Here is an 18,069-nt window from a genome sequence, read left to right on the forward strand (position 1 = left end):
TTTAATTTTTATTCAAAAGAATATTTTTGTAAATGATAGACATGTGGAAAGTAACAGCCTATGGGAAAACCTAAATGAACTTTTTGGCCAACCCAAAAAGTAGGTGTAAATACAATGCTAAGCAATGTGAGGTTTTGTGTATCAGTACATGAGGTAAGAGTGATAGAGATTTATTTCCTCTTTCCTCTCTTGCCGGGGACCAGCCCCGGCTGGTCCAGGGTATTCGAAGGAGAGACGGCGTAGGCGAAGATCAGGAAACAATTGCTTAATTAAATGTTAATTAAGGATATAAAGAGTAATAGAATGAGGATAGCTCAGTAAAATTCAGTGAAGAAAAGAGGCTGAAATAAGGATAGCTCAGTGAGGAAATTCAGTGGAGAAAAGAGGCTGAATAATTCAGCCAGAAGGTAAGAGAAAGAACGACATGGTGAGACCAAGTTTCGGTGAACAAGGCCCGTACTTTATTTTCCAAAGTAGCTTTTATACCTTAAGTTATGCATAAAGGATAATGGGGGAAGGGGTAGAGTCAGGCAGCAAGCCAGGCTTTCTTCCTGCAAACTTAGCATATGCAAAAGTTAGGTGATTTGCATCATCTTCTGGCCCGGAGGCCTGTTAACATTTTAAGACCTTTTCTTCAGAAAACTTATTTTTCTCTAAAGGTGATTGGTCAGGAGCCACCCTCCAAAAGCATTAGATAAAGTTGCATTCCTACAGCGCAAAGGTGTGGTGGGCTATAACAAGAAAAAGAATTAACTCAAGGGTCCCAGGTTACAAACATTAAAGCTACTACTTTCACCAATTATATTAATCAATACACTGCCAGGGACACAGCAGGTAAGGGATATGGAAACTTAGCAGCAAACATTGGCCCAACAAGTGAAAATCCCTTCACCAATACAATTTCTAATCAATCTTTTAACTACTCAAAAGAATCTGTGTTTAGACAGTTTAGAACATCTCCTGCCTCTCACAGTTGGGAGGCTCTGAACAATCACATGAGGCCGGAAAAACCTATTCAGGCAGGCTAGAGGATTTCCAAAGGAGTTTGTAGGTTAAACACTGTCACACCCAGGAATTATTAACTGGAGCTGTAAGCTAACTTTTTTCAGAGAGGTAGTGGGGGACAGCCCCCCGTAAAGTCAGAGGTGTAGGTGAAAGCACAAAGCAGAAAGTAGGCAGACTCTGGTTTTGGGGGTAGATTGCTCGAGAATTTCCAGGGAGACTCCTGAGGCTTGATCCCGCCTTTGCGTATGCCAAGCCTCCTTCCTCATGACCTTTGCCAGAGGCGGAGCTCGCTCCCCGCACCTCCCCCTTTTTTATTTCTTAAAACAGCCAGAGGCAGCTCAGTCGCGAGCTTTTGAATGTTCTGCTGAAGAATCCTGACAATACAAGGAAGAATGATTATGAGAAGCAAAACTAGAACTAAAGATATTAGACAGAATGTTTTTTTCCAGAAGTAAAGTTAGAGAAGGTGTGAAATAAGTCATTAGCTGCTCCAGCGGTGGTAAAATCCAGTCGAGAGTGTTCCAGGGTCTGTATTTGATTATGAAATTTCCCTAAGTCCAGGCCAATGTCAGAGCTGTTCCAAACACCTGAGATACGATTTTTGATTTTTTCCCATTCATAATCTGTCTCGTTTACCTTTAAAGGTGTCACGCATATCCACCAGTAATCAGCGTGGCAAGACAGAGCCATTTTCACTTTTAAAGCCTGTAACTCAGTCCCAATATGCATTATTGCCTCTTCTAAGGCGTCTACTCTCATCTCCAATTTTCTATCTATAACTTCCTGTGTTGCTAGACTTAAAGAGACATTTTTAGACATAGCATCAACATATTGGGCAGTATGCACTTGTTGAGTCAATGATATTGCTGCCACAGTAACAGAAGCAATTGCTGCTATTAAAGCTGATATTCCTAAAATAAGTAAGGCCCACAAATCGTCGCGATCACATTAAATCTTGTAGTTGTTGTAACACAGCAAGACTATAGTTATATCAATAAGTGGTTACATCATAAGATAAGGTGGACATTGTAACACTACCAAAGAGCAAACATTATATTGAGGGTTTAAACAAAATGAGAGCATGCATTGTTCACAAGTCACTACATTGGGTCCACCAGTGAAAGTCACATGTACATTAAGTTTTCCAGAACCATTGGTAAAGAGAAACACATAAGGAGAGGGTAGACAAGCCAAAACAGAATAAGTAGAATTATTTTTCTGGTTGGAGTTCGCGCTGCAGCAGCCCCATCGGTCGTGCCAGGATCTCAATGTTTATCTTGTCTCCCCTTCTGGCGGGCTTCTCTTTTGTGATCGAAGCAATGGGGGAACTGGATGTCTGGGGGTCTGCAACATGGCGAATCAACCTGTCTTGGATCTAAATTGGAGAATCTGCATCCTGTGGAAAAATACAAGCACATCCTCGACCGCTAGTTAATAATGGGTCAGGACCCTTCCATTGTCCTGAGAGGAGGTCCTTCCATTTGACTAATGGTTTTGCATTTAATTGCTCCAGGCACCAATGACGAAGCATTGCAGTAGTCCAGCCAGATCAGTATTTAGAATATTTATTACGAAAAGAGCATGTTGCAAGATTTGATGGGGAGAACTATACTTAAACTCCCCTTCTTTTAGTTTTTGAATTTGGATTTTTAATGTTTGATGCGCTCTTTAAACAATGGCCTGTCCCTGGGGATTATAAGAGATACCTGTATTATGTTTAATTTGAAACTTTATACAAAATTCCTGAAAAGACTTAGACGCAGGAGCATTGTCAGTTTTCAGAGCTTTTAGCAGGCTCAAATATGAAAAACAAGTAAAGAAATGTTGTATCACATCTTTAACTGCCTCTCCGGTACGAGACGTTGCATTAATGACATGAGAAAAGGTATCTGCAGTTACATGAACAAAGAAAAGTTTTCCAAATGAAGAGATATGAGTTACATCCATTTGTCAGAATATGTTAGGTTTGAGACCGCGAGGATTAACTCCCATAGGTAGACTATTATAAACAGTGGGGCAATATAAGCAAGAACGCACAATTTCTTGAGCAGTCTCTCTGGGAATGTGGAATTGATATCTTAAAGCAGTAGCGTATTGATGATGAAGTGAGTGAGAGGCTCTGGCCTCTTCAATCACAGTAGCCACTGTATTTCTGGTTAACAAGTTAGCCAAATCATTAAAGGCATTTTAAGGGCCGGGCAATCTGGAATGAGCCCAAATGTGTCCAATGAAAAATATTTTATTTGTTTTCCAAATTTGTTGCTGTAATTTAGTTAACAAATGAAATATGGTAGTTTTATTTTCAGACAAAACCCGCAGTTTCAATGTGTGGAAACAACCTGACAATATACTGAGAATCAGAATAAAGGTTAAATTCCTCATCTGCAAACATTGGAAAAGCCTCTATGACTGCTGTTATTTCGGCGCTTTGAGCTGAAGTTTCCTGTGTTTCTAAAACCTTTTGGTGATTTTTAGTAACTATGGAGGCTTTACCATTTGCTGACCCATCAGTAAAAACTATTTGAGCATTTGGAATAGGAGATTGTTTATATCTGACAGGAAAAATAACTGGATGTCTGGATATAAAATTTAGCAAAACATGCGAAGGTAAATGATGCAGAATTTGACCACAATAATTTCCTATGGCAACCTGCCAGTCCTCATCAAACATTAGAAGAGCATCAAGTTGTTCTTTATTACATGGAATTACAATTTCTGATGGCTCTTTACCAAATAATTTAATGCTCCACTTTTTTCCTTTAATATCAAAGTAGCTATCAATCCCGGATAAGAAGCCACTACCTTTTTAGTTTGAGCGGGAAGATGGACCCACTCTAGGGGGCCGTTTTGCTATAAAACCAATTTTTTGTCTGGCCACCCCAATTACACCTATGGGGGTTTTATGGCAAAGGAATTGTCAAGCAGTTGTCAATTTAATTTTTAAAATTTACATTTTAACAATATAAATTTAGAGATATGTTAATTTAGGTCTAATGTTTAGTTTAGGTCTCTATAAATTTAAATAAATGTATAACCTCCTTATCTCATTTTGGTATACAGATATACCTAAATGCAAAATGTATTTATATATGGCAACAAGGATAAACTTATTGACATACAATATATATAAATCAATATACTTGAATTAATCTTATAATTAATATATTAATTCATATATATTACAGCAATACAACACGCACACAGCCAATACCAACCAACACAAACCAATGTACTGCAGTAATACATGTCACACATATATAATTATACAGCATACAGAACATATATCATCACAGCACATCAATCCATACCAATTAATATCAGCCACACACATTATATTACTGCAATATACATTTAATTATACAGTATATATATAATACATATATTGATTTATATACAAATTAAGTAAGTATAGATCTATAAAGAGAATTAGGTATACCTTTATTTTGTTTTATTTATACCCATACCTAATTAGGCAAACTGTAGTTAGGCAAATATATTTATATTACGTATTTATAACAATATATAAAGTATTGTTCATTGTACCACCTGTTGATAACTAAGAAATTGAGAAAACCCTCCTCTGAGTATCTCCTATTTGAGACAGCACGTCCCTCCCCCATAGGGTAAAGGGGAGCATAGGAACTACATACGGTTGGAAAGTTCCACAGGTATCCTCAAACTGCCAATCTAACATTTTTGAACTTTTAACTACCGTGGGGGCTTGAGGGCAAATGAAACAAAATTCGACCCCTGAAATCTATCAGGGCAACTTGCCAATGATCACTATTTTATAAAAGACTTGCAGTTGATCCTTATGGAGTGAAATTATTATATTTGCTACTTCTTTTCTAAAAAGTTCCACACTTCTTTTTTCCTCCTTTTATAATTAATTGTGCCACCAAGCGGGGATAAGATAAAACTATTTTTCTTGGGGTCACTGGTAGATGGAACCAATGGGCCTTTTTGTCACAAGCATCCTGTAGGTGTATGTTTTGTGGGAAGAATAATTTAATCTCATCTTTTGGTAATATTAATCCTAATTAACTGATCATTTAAAGTCTCATCTACTTTAACAAGAGCCGTCTGTCTTATTAGTCAACTTTCTCTTAGAACTGGAATTAGGATCGCTTTTTAAGCAATTAAACAAAGGCTTTAAATCTGCAGTAGTCAGTTTTAAATGTGGGCATATCCAATTAATGTCCCCTAATAATTTTTGGAAATCATTTAAAGTTAGTAAACAATCTCTCCGCAGCTTCAAAGGGGCATTATCAGTTTTTTAAAACTTTTGGCTGACCCAAATATGAGAAGTAAGTAAAGAGGTGTTGCACAACATGTTTATAAGCTTCTCCAGTTATCGTTTTGTAACCTAAATCTGGTCTATAGCTTTTTAGATGACAAGCAACCATCTAATATTTGCTTGAATACTTCCAGCAACGGGGAACTCACTACTCTTCAAGGTTTTAAACTCTCCCTCGCCTTTTTCTCTACAGCATTCCCACCCCGCATACCAGTTTCTCTAATCTCAACTCATTTTCAGTAGTATGTGTTGGCCAGGAGCTGGGTCAGTCTTTCCCAGCAATGTTAAGAGACGTCTGTTCCTGTGTCTAATAGCCCTGACATTTTATTTTCTTGAATTAAAAGATCTTTTAAAGGCCTTGGAGCTGTAATTTCCTGCACCCAAAAAGCTAGATCACTAAATCTAAATGCTCTGTGGCTCTTAGCTTGAGAAGTCAAGTTTTTTCCTGCCTGATAAGGTAAAAGCAAAAACTGTGTTATTCTTTGACCTTTATTAATTTGCAGTTTTGGTAAGCGGCGAGATCAAAACTATAATTTCTCCAATATAATCAGAATCTACCACACCATACACCACCGAAATTTCTTGAAAGGAAAGCGAGCTACACCCTAGCACAAGTCCTACAATGCCCTCAGGCAGGGGGCCAGCCACTCCCATTGGAATCCTATCGGGGTTAATATTGTTGCTAAATCCCTTTACTGTCCGCTTTTTTCTTAGCCTGGGTGAAGGAGCACTGCATATTGTGCACGCAGTCTGTTTTAAAATCTCCACTGTTCAAAAAACTTTTTATCTTCCTCAGGCTTAGGCAACACTTTGAGAAGCTTTGGGGGCAAAGTGGGGAACTCTTGGGCCCTGGAAGGTGCAAACGGAGGCGGCAGCAATGGCCTTAAATCAGAAAGTGGTGGATAAGTTGGTTTTTTTTTTTTTTTTTTTTTAAGATTTGCGCAGGGGGGGTGGGGGGGGGAGCTCGCCAGGGCACCTGGTCACAGCGTCTCTTACAGTCTCTCTCTTCCTCTCTTCCTGCTTTTCTCACTTTTTTCTCCCCCTTCATTTTTCGCTACCCTTCTCTTTCTTTTGTTTCTTTCCCTTTACCCTCTTCTCTTCCCTAATCTTTTTTTTTCTTTCTCCCTATCTTTTTCTCTGTTATCTCCTTTTTAAACTTTCTTTCTCTATCTTGCTGTGTTCCCTGATTCCTTCCTTCTCCGTTCCTCTCCTTTTCACTCTAGCTCTTTCTCTATCTTTAGATCTTTCTCTATTTTCTTTCCTTTTTTCTTTTTCACTTTTTTTTTGTTTGTTTGTTTTTCTTTTTTTTTGCTTGGGTGAGGCCCCCCTGAGGGGGTTTTCTGCAAGGAGCAGGCTCTGTATATTGTGTATTTTTTTTTAAAAAAGCTCCTTTGTTTAAAAGAAATCTTTTTTATCTTTTTCAGCCTTATGCAATGCTCTGGGAGACTTTGGATGTAAACTGGGGAATTTTTAGGCCCTGGGAGGTGCAAGCGGAGGTGGAGTAGTCGCCTTAAACCAGAAATTGTTGGATAAATTTTTAAAGGTTTGTGTAGAGGGGGAGGGGGCTCTCCAGGGCGCCCGGCTGCAGCGTCCTGTAAGCCCTCTCCTTCCTCCGGAGGTAGAGCACAGTCTCCCTCCTTTTCTTCGTCAATGGCAGAAAATATGATCTGCGCAGAAGGTGGAGACCCACTACCATCCACCGCTATAGCCTCTCCCATAGACTATCCCACGGCCTCATGACGAGGGTCCAGAACATTTTTAATCATATTTATAGGATAAGTTTTTAGTTGTTTTTTACCTTCACCCAAGTATCTAAATTAACAGTAGCCTCTTTAACAGTTTCAAGATTACATAAAGAGTTGCCATTCTTAGTTTCGTGTTACCCATGTCAGAAAATTAAGTATAATAGAAGATAAAGCTTTTAGCTTTTAAAAGATCAGGCTCTTCTTTGGCCTTTTAACTTCAGAAACCGTTTTCTCTCTCTAAGTCTAACTCTTTTAACACTTTCAACACTTCCCACTCCTCTCGCCCTGTCTATCCTACAGGGGGGTCCGCGGCACCCTTGAGTGGGGTCCTAGCCGTCCCGAACACTGGAAGAACAATAGGGCTGGTGACCCAGATTGTTCCGGGGGAGGAACAGTAGGCTGATGGCCCAAACTGTTCCGAGGGAGGAGCAGTAGGGCTGGTCACCCAAACTGCTCCATGGGGGAACAAGAGGGCTGGTGACCCAGTTGTTCCGAGAACGGGGAGCAATAGGGCTGATGGCTCTGATTGCTTTGGGGAGCTTACCTTCGAAAATCCCTGTCTCGGGCGCCACCTGCCGGGGACCAGCCCCGGCTGATCCAGGGTATTCGAAGGAGAGACGGCGTAGGCGAAGATCAGGAAACAATTGCTTAATTAAATGTTAATTAAGGATATAAAGAGTAATAGAATGAGGATAGCTCAGTAAAATTCAGTGAAGAAAAGAGGCTGAAATAAGGATAGCTCAGTGAGGAAATTCAGTGGAGAAAAGAGGCTGAATAATTCAGCCAGAAGGTAAGAGAAAGAACGACGTGGTGAGACCAAGTTTCGGTGAACAAGGCCCATACTTTATTTTCCAAAGTAGCTTTTATACCTTAAGTTATGCATAAAGGATAATGGGGGAAGGGGTAGAGTCAGGCAGCAAGCCAGGCTTTCTTCCTGCAAACTTAGCATATGCAAAAGTTAGGTGATTTGCATCATCTTCTGGCCCGGAGGCCTGTTAACATTTTAAGACCTTTTCTTCAGAAAACTTATTTTTCTCTAAAGGTGATTGGTCAGGAGCCACCCTCCAAAAGCATTAGATAAAGTTGCATTCCTACAGCGCAAAGGTGTGGTGGGCTATAACAAGAAAAAGAATTAACTCAAGGGTCCCAGGTTACAAACATTAAAGCTACTACTTTCACCAATTATATTAATCAATACACTGCCAGGGACACAGCAGGTAAGGGATATGGAAACTTAGCAGCAAACATTGGCCCAACAAGTGAAAATCCCTTCACCAATACAATTTCTAATCAATCTTTTAACTACTCAAAAGAATCTGTGTTTAGACAGTTTAGAACATCTCCTGCCTCTCACAGTTGGGAGGCTCTGAACAATCACATGAGGCCGGAAAAACCTATTCAGGCAGGCTAGAGGATTTCCAAAGGAGTTTGTAGGTTAAACACTGTCACACCCAGGAATTATTAACTGGAGCTGTAAGCTAACTTTTTTCAGAGAGGTAGTGGGGGACAGCCCCCCGTAAAGTCAGAGGTGTAGGTGAAAGCACAAAGCAGAAAGTAGGCAGACTCTGGTTTTGGGGGTAGATTGCTCGAGAATTTCCAGGGAGACTCCTGAGGCTTGATCCCGCCTTTGCGTATGCCAAGCCTCCTTCCTCATGACCTTTGCCAGAGGCGGAGCTCGCTCCCCGCACTCTCTTTCCCTTTCCTCTTTCCTATTAGCTTCTTTCCTCTTTCCTCTTTCCCCTTTCCTCTTTCCTATTAGCTTCTTTCTACTGCTATTTCTCAATGCAAGAAACATAAGAGACATGGGTTTGATCCCTGGGTCGGGAATATCTCCTAAAGAAGTGCATGTCAACTCCAATATTCTTGCCTGGAGAATCCCCATGGACAGAAGTGTCTGGTGGGCTACAGTCCATAGGGTTGCAAAGAATCAGACATGACTGAAGTGACTGAGCACTCACTGCTCTTTCTCACTCTATACATTTATACATAGATTTCTTTCATTCACAAAAGAGTCAGCAGACCTCCCTTCATCTTTATTTTCTGGCTATCATCCTTTTCTTCTTGCCTTCATGAAATCAGGTCTTTTAGAACTGAGGCTTATACAATTTGGAGTGCTCTCACGAGAAAAAGAATAGAACTGTAAATACAAATAGGAACAAAAATAAATGTAGTTAGGATGAGAACAGAAGTCCCAATGTGTCACAAGTTTTTAAAAAGCTGACAAATACAAAGATCACAAAAGCCAGAAAAATAGCACGATATTTTTATTAGTAAAATGCTCACTCTTCTATAATACTTTGTCACCGAATAACTCTCATTCCCCTTCATTTCAAACCTTGTGTCTCCTTTACTTCTTGCCTAGTGCTGTGTGTGCTCCGTTGTTCAGCCATGTCTGACTCTTTGCAGCCACATGGATCCGCTAGGCTCCTCTGTCCATGGAAGTTTCCAGACAAGAATACTGGAGTGGTTTGCCATTTCCTATTCCAGGGGGTCTTCCAACCCAGGGATCGAACTCGTGTCTCTTGTGTCTGCTGCATTGGCACGTGTATTCTAGCTGCCACTAATGCCAACTGGGAAGCCACTGCTAGGGAACTAAATTGAGTCACAGGGATCACAAGCACAGAGGGGAAATGTGACTTATAATTTTATTTGAAAATGTTCTGGTATGAGAGTAAGGAAGGGAGGCAGGGCCAGCTCAGTGTCCCTTTTCTTTATCATCTAGGGTAGAATTAGATGGATTATAAGCACGTTGCCTATCCCCATGCCCACTTCTCAAGCTCTAGCTTTCACTGAATTCCCTATCAGGGGTCAGGTCCTCTGATAAAGATCATACTCTCTCCTCCCAAGCAAAAATCTCTCCCTTCTTCCTTGTTCCACCAGCCCAGGCTTTGGGCTACTGGGCAGCTCTGCTTTCTCTAAAATGGGTCTCACTCATTCTGACTTTCATTGGCAGGCCATTCAAAATATGCAATCCCTGGCGACAATGTGACTCTACACATCTCCAATCTGCCTAAGAACCACAAGTCACTCACCTGGTTTTATACTACTGACCAGAAGATTGTAGAGTGGGAATTTGATGAGCCTATGTACTTCAATACTAAATTTAAGAACAGGGCCACGCTTCATCCTCAAAGTGGCGCACTGTTCATCCGCAATATCCAGAAGGAAGATAGCAGTACTTACCTCCTGAGGGTGCTGAAGGACAATGGAGACGAGAAGGAATGGAAGATCTCACTAATGGTGCTTGGTGAGTTAGGGTAACCAAAGGGCTAGTCGCCACTCTGGGGACCCAGACAGATCACTGGAAAGCTTCCTGGTGATTCTGGGGACTCTCCATGGGAGGGGGAGAAAAAAACCTCAGGACAGGCTTAATCCATTTCTCCTGGAGCCAGTTCCACTTGGAAGTGAGTCTGGGCCAGCAGACCCAAAAGTAGATAACTTTGGGACATTTAAAACCTCTTCTGACATTAGAGAGTCTAAGATTTGAAGAGGAAGGAGACAATAAAGATGGTTTCCTTTCTATTCTCTTCATGTTCTCTTGTGGTCAATCCAAATAAGTTCTGAGTTCTTCTTTTTTAACTGATTTTTTGGTTGTACTGGGTCTTCATTGCTCCATGCAGACTTTCTTGAATTGTGGCAAGTGGGGGTTACTCTTTGTTGCAGTGCATGGGCTTCTCAATGTGGTGGTCTCTGGTTGTGGAGCATGGGTTCTAGGCATGTGGGCTTTAGTAGCTGCAGCTTGCTGGCCCTAGGATGTGTGGGCTTCAGTAGTTGTAATGCATGGGCTTAGTTGCTCTGCAGTATGTGGGATCTTTCCAGACTAGGGATGGAACCCATGTCCCCTGCATTGGCAGGCAGATTCTTAACCACTGGACCACACTTACTGGCTGTGTGACCTTGGAGATAGATCTTGACATCTCTGTCCCATTAGGTAAGATTCTGTTGATGGCAAGTAATGGAGGCCAACTTGATATACCTTTAGAAAAGAGGAGATTTTTTTTTTAAAGCTATGACTTCTTAAAGCAATGAAAGAAGTTTAGAAGAGTTGAAAATGACTGAAGATGAGGAAGAATGAGACCCTGGCCCAGTCTAGAGCCTCTAGCCACTGGAATCTTTAGTGTGAAAGTGGATCCCTGCCAGTACAGACTATCTCTCTCTAGGCTTTCATATCTCTTAGTTTAAATTCTCAAGAAAGAGAAATTGACTAGCCCATCTTGGTTCAGGTATGTGATTTAAACTCTTATGGTCCAAAGAGTCAGCTTATAAGGCAGAAACTTGGTTCTTGGGGAGATTGTCAATTATTAGAGGAGGAGGGCTGGGCAGACATCCAAGGGAGATGTGCCCCTCAGATCCTTGTGTTCCTCATCATATTGTGAGGATAATTATATCTTTTTAGGATGTTATGAGAATCAAAGTAGATAATGAAAGTGAAAACACTTTTAAAATGCTGGAACTTCCCTTGTGGTCCAGTGGTTAAGACTCTATATTTCCACTGCAGGGGGCGTGCTGAGTTCAATTCCTGGTTGAGGAACAAAGACCCCACATGCCACATGGTACAGTCAAAAATAATAAAATTATAACCAAAAAAAAATGTGCCAGAAGATTTTGTGTCTGGTGAGGAGCCTTAAAAATGCTAAAATGCTGCAAAGAATGAAGAAATTGTATATATTCATGTCCCACTAACATGGGTCATGATGGTCCCTGGTCTAAGAGGCTAGAATCGCCTTCTTGCTCACTTCCTGCATATCATATGTCCTAAAACTGCAAGATGTACTAGCAACAGGAAATATTCAAAGGTTCCTACAGTGATTTTCAAAAAAAAAAAAAAAATCTGAAATATACATCATTTACCAGATTTTGTGGCAAATATTCCCATCACAGCCAACTGTAAACTGCTATCGGTTTCATTTCACAACCAACTTACAAAATTTCTGAATATCCTACAAGCCATAAGCTTATGTGGCTTTAGTACACTTGCCTCTGGATAAGGCTCTGAGGATGCGATTAGTGGAAGGATCATCCTTCTGTCCAGCTCAGGAATTTCTAAAGCTCAAAGGGGGCATCTTGGAACCAGACTGCTCCATCTGGCTCTGGAGTGCTCAGGGCTGAATTGCTTACTATGGGAAATGCGGAAGGTTTATAAGACTTGAGGCCAGACCATAGGAAATGAGTAAGCATATGAATACTGCTTATGTAAAGTATGCAAGAGGAGTCCAGCAATGTGATAAGGTTTCATGGAGGAGATGGAACTAGAGTTCAGGAGGTCAGATTGGTAGAGCTTCCATTGCCCCTCACAGACCTACAACTCAGAAGTCAGCTCTGATTGGGTCAATTCTCTGCTACATTTTAATCCTATGACTTCTGAGCTGCATTGATTCTGTAGGTGTTTTACCCTTGACCAGAAGGAAAAGACCTCAGAGGATTTCAGGTAAAGCAGTCCTAGTCAAGGAAGGAGCATATGATGGGATTACATCTCAACCCATCTGCCTGCAGGATGAAATCAGTGATGATGCTGTGACCTTCAACATGCATACATCACACCCAGCAAAAGCACTTACTCATAGATGATGGCACTGTATCTTACTAACATTGTGCTATGAAGTAGGGTCATTTTACATTTGAGAAGGAGTTCAGAGGGTTAGTTGTCTTGCCTCTCAGAGCCACTCTCTCAGAGTCAAGTCCAGGACCCAAGCTTGTCTCACTGTAAAGTGAGTATTTTGTCTTTTCTATTGCATAATTGCTTCATCCCTACACACATCCATCCCTACATCCATTCACCTTTCCCTTTCATCAAAATACCTGCTCTGTGGCAGGCACTGAGATACCAAAGTTAACAGATGCAATTCATCACTACCAGCTTGCACCAGGAGGTCCATGAGGTTCTCTGTAGTTCTGCCAGAGTTCAGGAAAGGTGTAGAGCAGTATCTCTTACCCCAGGACTCTCACTGTGTCTGAGCCCAAGAACTCTTGAAGGATTGACTGATGGGCTAAGGTGCCAAGTGTGGGTCATTTCTAGAGAAGGGGCCCTGAGTAGCTCAGCCAGTTGGGATATCAAGTTCAACTCTAGCTGATCTCTGTGCTAAAACTCTGCTGTTCTTTCTGGCCCACAGATGGGCATAACTCCATTTTGTTTCTGGGTAACTGGCTCCCTCTTCTGGATCCAGTTTAGCTTCACGCCAAGGAGTAGCTCTTTCCCTTTGAAGCCTACAGAGGTCAAAGCTGCTCACTAGCTCCCTCTACAGGGCCCTCTTCTCCATGGCTGCTCCTCAGGACCTCCCTTTGCACTTTGTTGGCTAAAACCTCCCAGCATAAAAGCTTCATAAATGCATAAACCTATTGTCTCATCTTATAACATCTTCATCTTCAGACCCTGTACAGAAGCCTGTCATAACAGTCAAGAAGCTATGGGAAATGAACAACTGCAAACTGATGCTATCCTGTGTGATCCAGGACCAATCTGTAAACTACACTTGGTATTGGGAATCAGGGTCCTTTCCAAAACAGCTACAGGGCAGTGTGCTTCAAGTGGTCCACACGCCAGAAAACTACTCAAAGTCTTATACCTGCCAAGTCAGCAATCCTGTAAGCAGCCAAAACAGCACAATCAACTTCACTTCACCCTGTGTACAAGGTAAGAGACACTGCCAAGGGAGCTGAGGTGGGCACAGGGTAACTAGTTTTCTCTTGAATGAAGAAAAGTGTAGGGATCTTTTCCATCCACTTGTCATAGAGTTTGATGGAGAATCCCAAAGGAACTAGTGAGGTGTGGTAGACTTGGGTTCTCTTGTGTCTCTGACATGGTCTCCCAGCAAGCTTCCCTCACCTTTGTGGAGCTCAGTGTCCTCACCTGCAAAGGGCTCTCATGTCCCCTTTTCCTTCCCTGCTTTAATAAGTGCATGGTCCTGGAATCTGAGGGCAGGGTCCTTGCAGGATAATCTGAGATTTCAAGGTGAGTAGGGAGGAAAAAGGCAAGTAGAGGAACAGTCCAGATACTGTTGTGCAGCAACATAAATGTGTTTCTGGTAGACAGCAAAGGAAAGAAGGGCCAAGAAATGGTTAATCAGGAGTGAGGAGCAAAAGAAAGAAGGGCCAAGTGGATGAACATGAGTGGGAACGAGTGGTGAGCAAGAGAACCTGGCCTTAAGACTGAGATTTTCTGCTCTTCCCCAGGTGTATGCCCCTTGATAAAGTTGGAAAGGCAAACTCTGGGTTTCATGTTTCAGATTTCTCTGTCTCCTGGGAGGCCCCACTCAATAGAGCATCACTCCTGGCTCTCTCTCAAGCCTACACAGGTCCCATTGTGGGGTAGCTACAATTATAGATTTTGGAATCAATCACACCTGGGATTAATCCTGTGACTATTACTTATTAGCTAAACAAGTGACTTAGCTTCTCCAAGTCATGTCCTTCTTAAATAAGACAAAATAATAGTTCTTATCGCGTACTGTTCTGAGAATTAAATTAGACAATACAGGTAACTACCTACCACAGTATCTAAGAAGCCTTCAGTGAGTGGTAGTTAAATTAGATCCACCAAGTCCTTTTAATTATAGAGACTCTAGGGATTTGGGGGGCCACTTGATAAATTTGAATCACTCTCTTCAGCATTCTAGGCCCTGTACTCTTCACACCCCTGAAATCACATCCCCAAGCCCTGGTGTATAAATCTCTCCAGAATAACTCATACCTGTGGTGCCAACATTTACCTGAGATCCTTTTCACACCCAGTCACTAGGGATCGTTGCTCCTGGGAACATGGCTCTTCCATGGTCTTCCTGGACCCAGTCTACTCTGCTCACCTACACTGATTTCTTTGCCTCTGCTCCCATACATGAACTATAGAAACTATAAGTTCTGTGTTCTTCCCAACCAAGTGGTCATGTCTCTTCTAGTCTTTCATGATACACCCTGCTTTTCCACCACCGAAGATCCAATATAAGACTTTGGTGTCTGACCATGAGACCACCAGTTGGCTGAGTGGTTCTAAAATCACCTTTACATCAACACCATATCCTGAGATCCAGAAAAAGGAAGAGACACAGTCCTTGTTCTTTATAGAATGAAAGTGACTGCCCATTCACAGAGAGGATGAAAGCAATAATACATTTCTTTTTTGAAGGTCTAAGCCCATCTTGTTACTTTTCAGCTACCCAAATTATCCTAGAAGAGCATCCTTAATTGCCCTTCCATATTTATCACTCTCCTCTCCTCCTCTCCCTTGCTTTATACTTCTATATCTCTTAGTTTCCTTTTTTTTTTTTCCTTCCCCACTGAGTTGGTACTGATGGTTGGTAGTGTGGATAAACAGGCAAACCTTTCTCCCCTAAACTTAGCATACATATGAACTACTGCACTTGAAGGTCTGCCCTACTTAACTGCTGTCCAGTGTAGGAGAATGATTCTTTTCTAGGCCCACAGACATGCCAAGATAATCTTCATGTACAGGACTCAGCTAAACCAGTAATATTGAAAGGATTTCTGTGTTCTTTCTACTTTACATCTGGGAGGTTGAGCTCTTGCTCATCTGGGAAAAAGGATGTGCAGGGGACACTGTGTCTGGATTCAGAAAGGAAATACATTCCCTTGCTATAGAAGCTCCCATGCCAATGTCCAGCACCCCTTCCCCTTCTCAACAAATTAATCAGGACACCTAAATGTCTTGCATTTTCTTACTCTTTCAGCCTCCTCCTCTGAAGTAGCTCGGACAGCAACTTGGCTAGTGATCATTGTAACCACTCTTCTCAATCTCCTATGGATCTGAGAAGAGCTAACTAGAGTGAAACTTCAAGAATGCAAGATTTTTCCCTCATTGGCAATCGGCTATTAACCAGGACCGAAGCTCTGGCTATATGGAATAGGGGAAAGGACTGAGATGTTTAAAAGGAGATTCAAATAAAATTTGTATAATCTCAGTAATATTTTATTTTGTATTTTCTAATTGTTTTTGTAGCATATATGTACATATGTACTTTCCCATAAAAAGTGGGCAAGAATGTATTCTGCAATGTTTTTTTGTTTCAGTAAACAATGCTATAATTGTCAAAATTGATTGTTGAATCCTAGGATCCAAAAAACCCAACAAATCGACTAAGCTCTCTCACCATGGTCTTTCATCACAGGATGGCAAGAGCTCCCAGGCCCACCACTAGCATAACAATGGGAATTTTTGCTCTTTGTTTGCCTCCTCTGTGGTTCTTCATGGGCCTGGAGCTGATAGGGTCACTAAAAGATAAGTTTCCCTTTCAACAAACTGTCCTATCACAGATCACTTCCTCTTAACATCAAACCAAGCTTATCTTTCCCTCCCCTTATCACTTCTGTGGCAGAGACAATACTATGTGTTCATCAAACCCTTTCATTTTCTTCCTGGACTTTGATGGTTAATTTTACGTGTAAATTTGACTGGGCCACAGAGGTACCCGATCATTTGTCAAACCTTATTCTGGGTGTCCCTGAGGGTGTTTCTGGGTGAGATTAACATTTGAATTAATAGGCTTAGTAAAGTAGATTATCCTTTCCAGTTTGGGGAGTGGGGGTGGGGGGTGGGGTAGTCTCACCCTATCAGTTGAAGTCTTGAAAAGCACAAAAAGGCAGGGGACACTTTCAAGTTGATGGAGGAATAAAACAGAGACCACCTTCCCCCCAACAAATACATCAAAAACTCATGTGCATGTGAAACAGCTTATACAGAACATCTTCTGGATGCTGGCAGAGGATCCCAGACTTCCAAAAAGGCAAACCAGTCCCCTCAGAATGAGGTAGGGGAAAAGTTAAAGATGAAAAGGAGACAAGGAATATCAGATTGGGGACCTGCACCCCCAGGGAGTGAGTAGTGAAGAAGAGAAGTCCGTACACTAGGAAACCCTCTCACAGGTGGGTTCAGCTTTGGAACTTCAGAGGGCAGCGAAACAGCACATGCTCAAAAGGCAAAACGGAGAGAGTTCACCACAGAGATCATGCGGAGCAGCACTTTCCAGCTGAGAATAGGCTCACATGCTCATGCCCGCTGTGGAGAGTGGGGGCTGGGTTGCAGAGGCTCAGGTTTTGAGAGTTGGACCTCAGGGAAAGAACCAGGGTTAACTGCCATGAAGATACTCTGATGGCACTAATGCAACACAGATATTAGTTGAGACTCAGATCTTGCCTTGCTCTAGCTTGTATTGACCTCAGCTGTTACATAATCATTGTTTACAAAATGTGGGACAAGAAAGCCTGACCATGCCATCTTGGCTCATTTGCTCTTTCTCTATAGAGGGCATGGCAACCCACTCCAATGTTCTTGCCTGGAGAATCCCATGGACGGAGGAACCTGGCAGACTACGGTACATAGGGCTGCAAAGAGTCAGACACAACTGAAGCAACTTAGCATGCATGCACACACATAGAATTTTAGAGCAAATACAAGCTAGAGCAAGGCAAGATCTAGTCTGAACTAACCCCACACTGCCCGCAACAGGTCCACAGATGTTCCTAGAAATACTGGAGGGGTTTCTCAGTAGGAAAATTGACTGGAGCAGGAAAACAGAGGAAGCACATGGACATTTTTATCACTACCATTCTATATATTTTCCCTCCCCCCTTTTTTATATTGTTCTAATAATGTTCTTTATTACTCCTTTAATTTTAATTTTTTATAACTTACTTTTTCCTTTTTTAAAAACACCTTATTTTTAAATAAATTCATTTTATTTTTTCCTATTTCTACTCCTTAGTACTGCTTAGTTACACTGCAATTTTTTCCATGTTTTTTATTTTGTATTTTTGAGATTCTAATTTTTAGTATCCATTTTCACTTAGGGGCTTGATTATTGGCTTGATTGCTCTCTTCTTTTTTGACTTCCTTTATTTTCTCCTTCTCTCTTCTCTTTGCAAGTGTGTGTCTCTTTGGGTGTTCTTGGCTGCTGACTGTTATTTCACCATTAGTCTTGGGATTTTGTTTTCTGTGCTGTGTGGCCTGTGAAATCTTGGTGCTACAGTAAGGGGATGGGCCTGAACCCCAGAGGTTGGATACCCAAGTTTAGG

At 41.6% G+C, this 18,069-nt stretch overlaps 1 protein-coding gene across 1 annotated transcript in view; it reads left to right on the forward strand.

Annotated features, from left to right (window-relative positions):
- The window catches only part of CD48 (CD48 molecule), a 30,478-nt gene extending 14,515 nt beyond the window's left edge, over positions 1-15,963 (forward strand). The window contains exons 2-4 of the mRNA NM_001046002.1: positions 10,001-10,294; positions 13,415-13,678; positions 15,729-15,963. Of these exons, the coding sequence (NP_001039467.1) occupies positions 10,001-10,294; positions 13,415-13,678; positions 15,729-15,808 (638 nt within the window). The 3' untranslated portion in view covers positions 15,809-15,963. The remainder of the gene's footprint in view (positions 1-10,000; positions 10,295-13,414; positions 13,679-15,728) is intronic.
- Positions 15,964-18,069: the final 2,106 nt, after the last annotated feature.

The sequence above is a fragment of the Bos taurus genome, chromosome 3, assembly GCF_002263795.3.
Source record: "Bos taurus isolate L1 Dominette 01449 registration number 42190680 breed Hereford chromosome 3, ARS-UCD2.0, whole genome shotgun sequence".
NCBI classification, from domain to species: Eukaryota; Metazoa; Chordata; class Mammalia; order Artiodactyla; family Bovidae; genus Bos; species Bos taurus.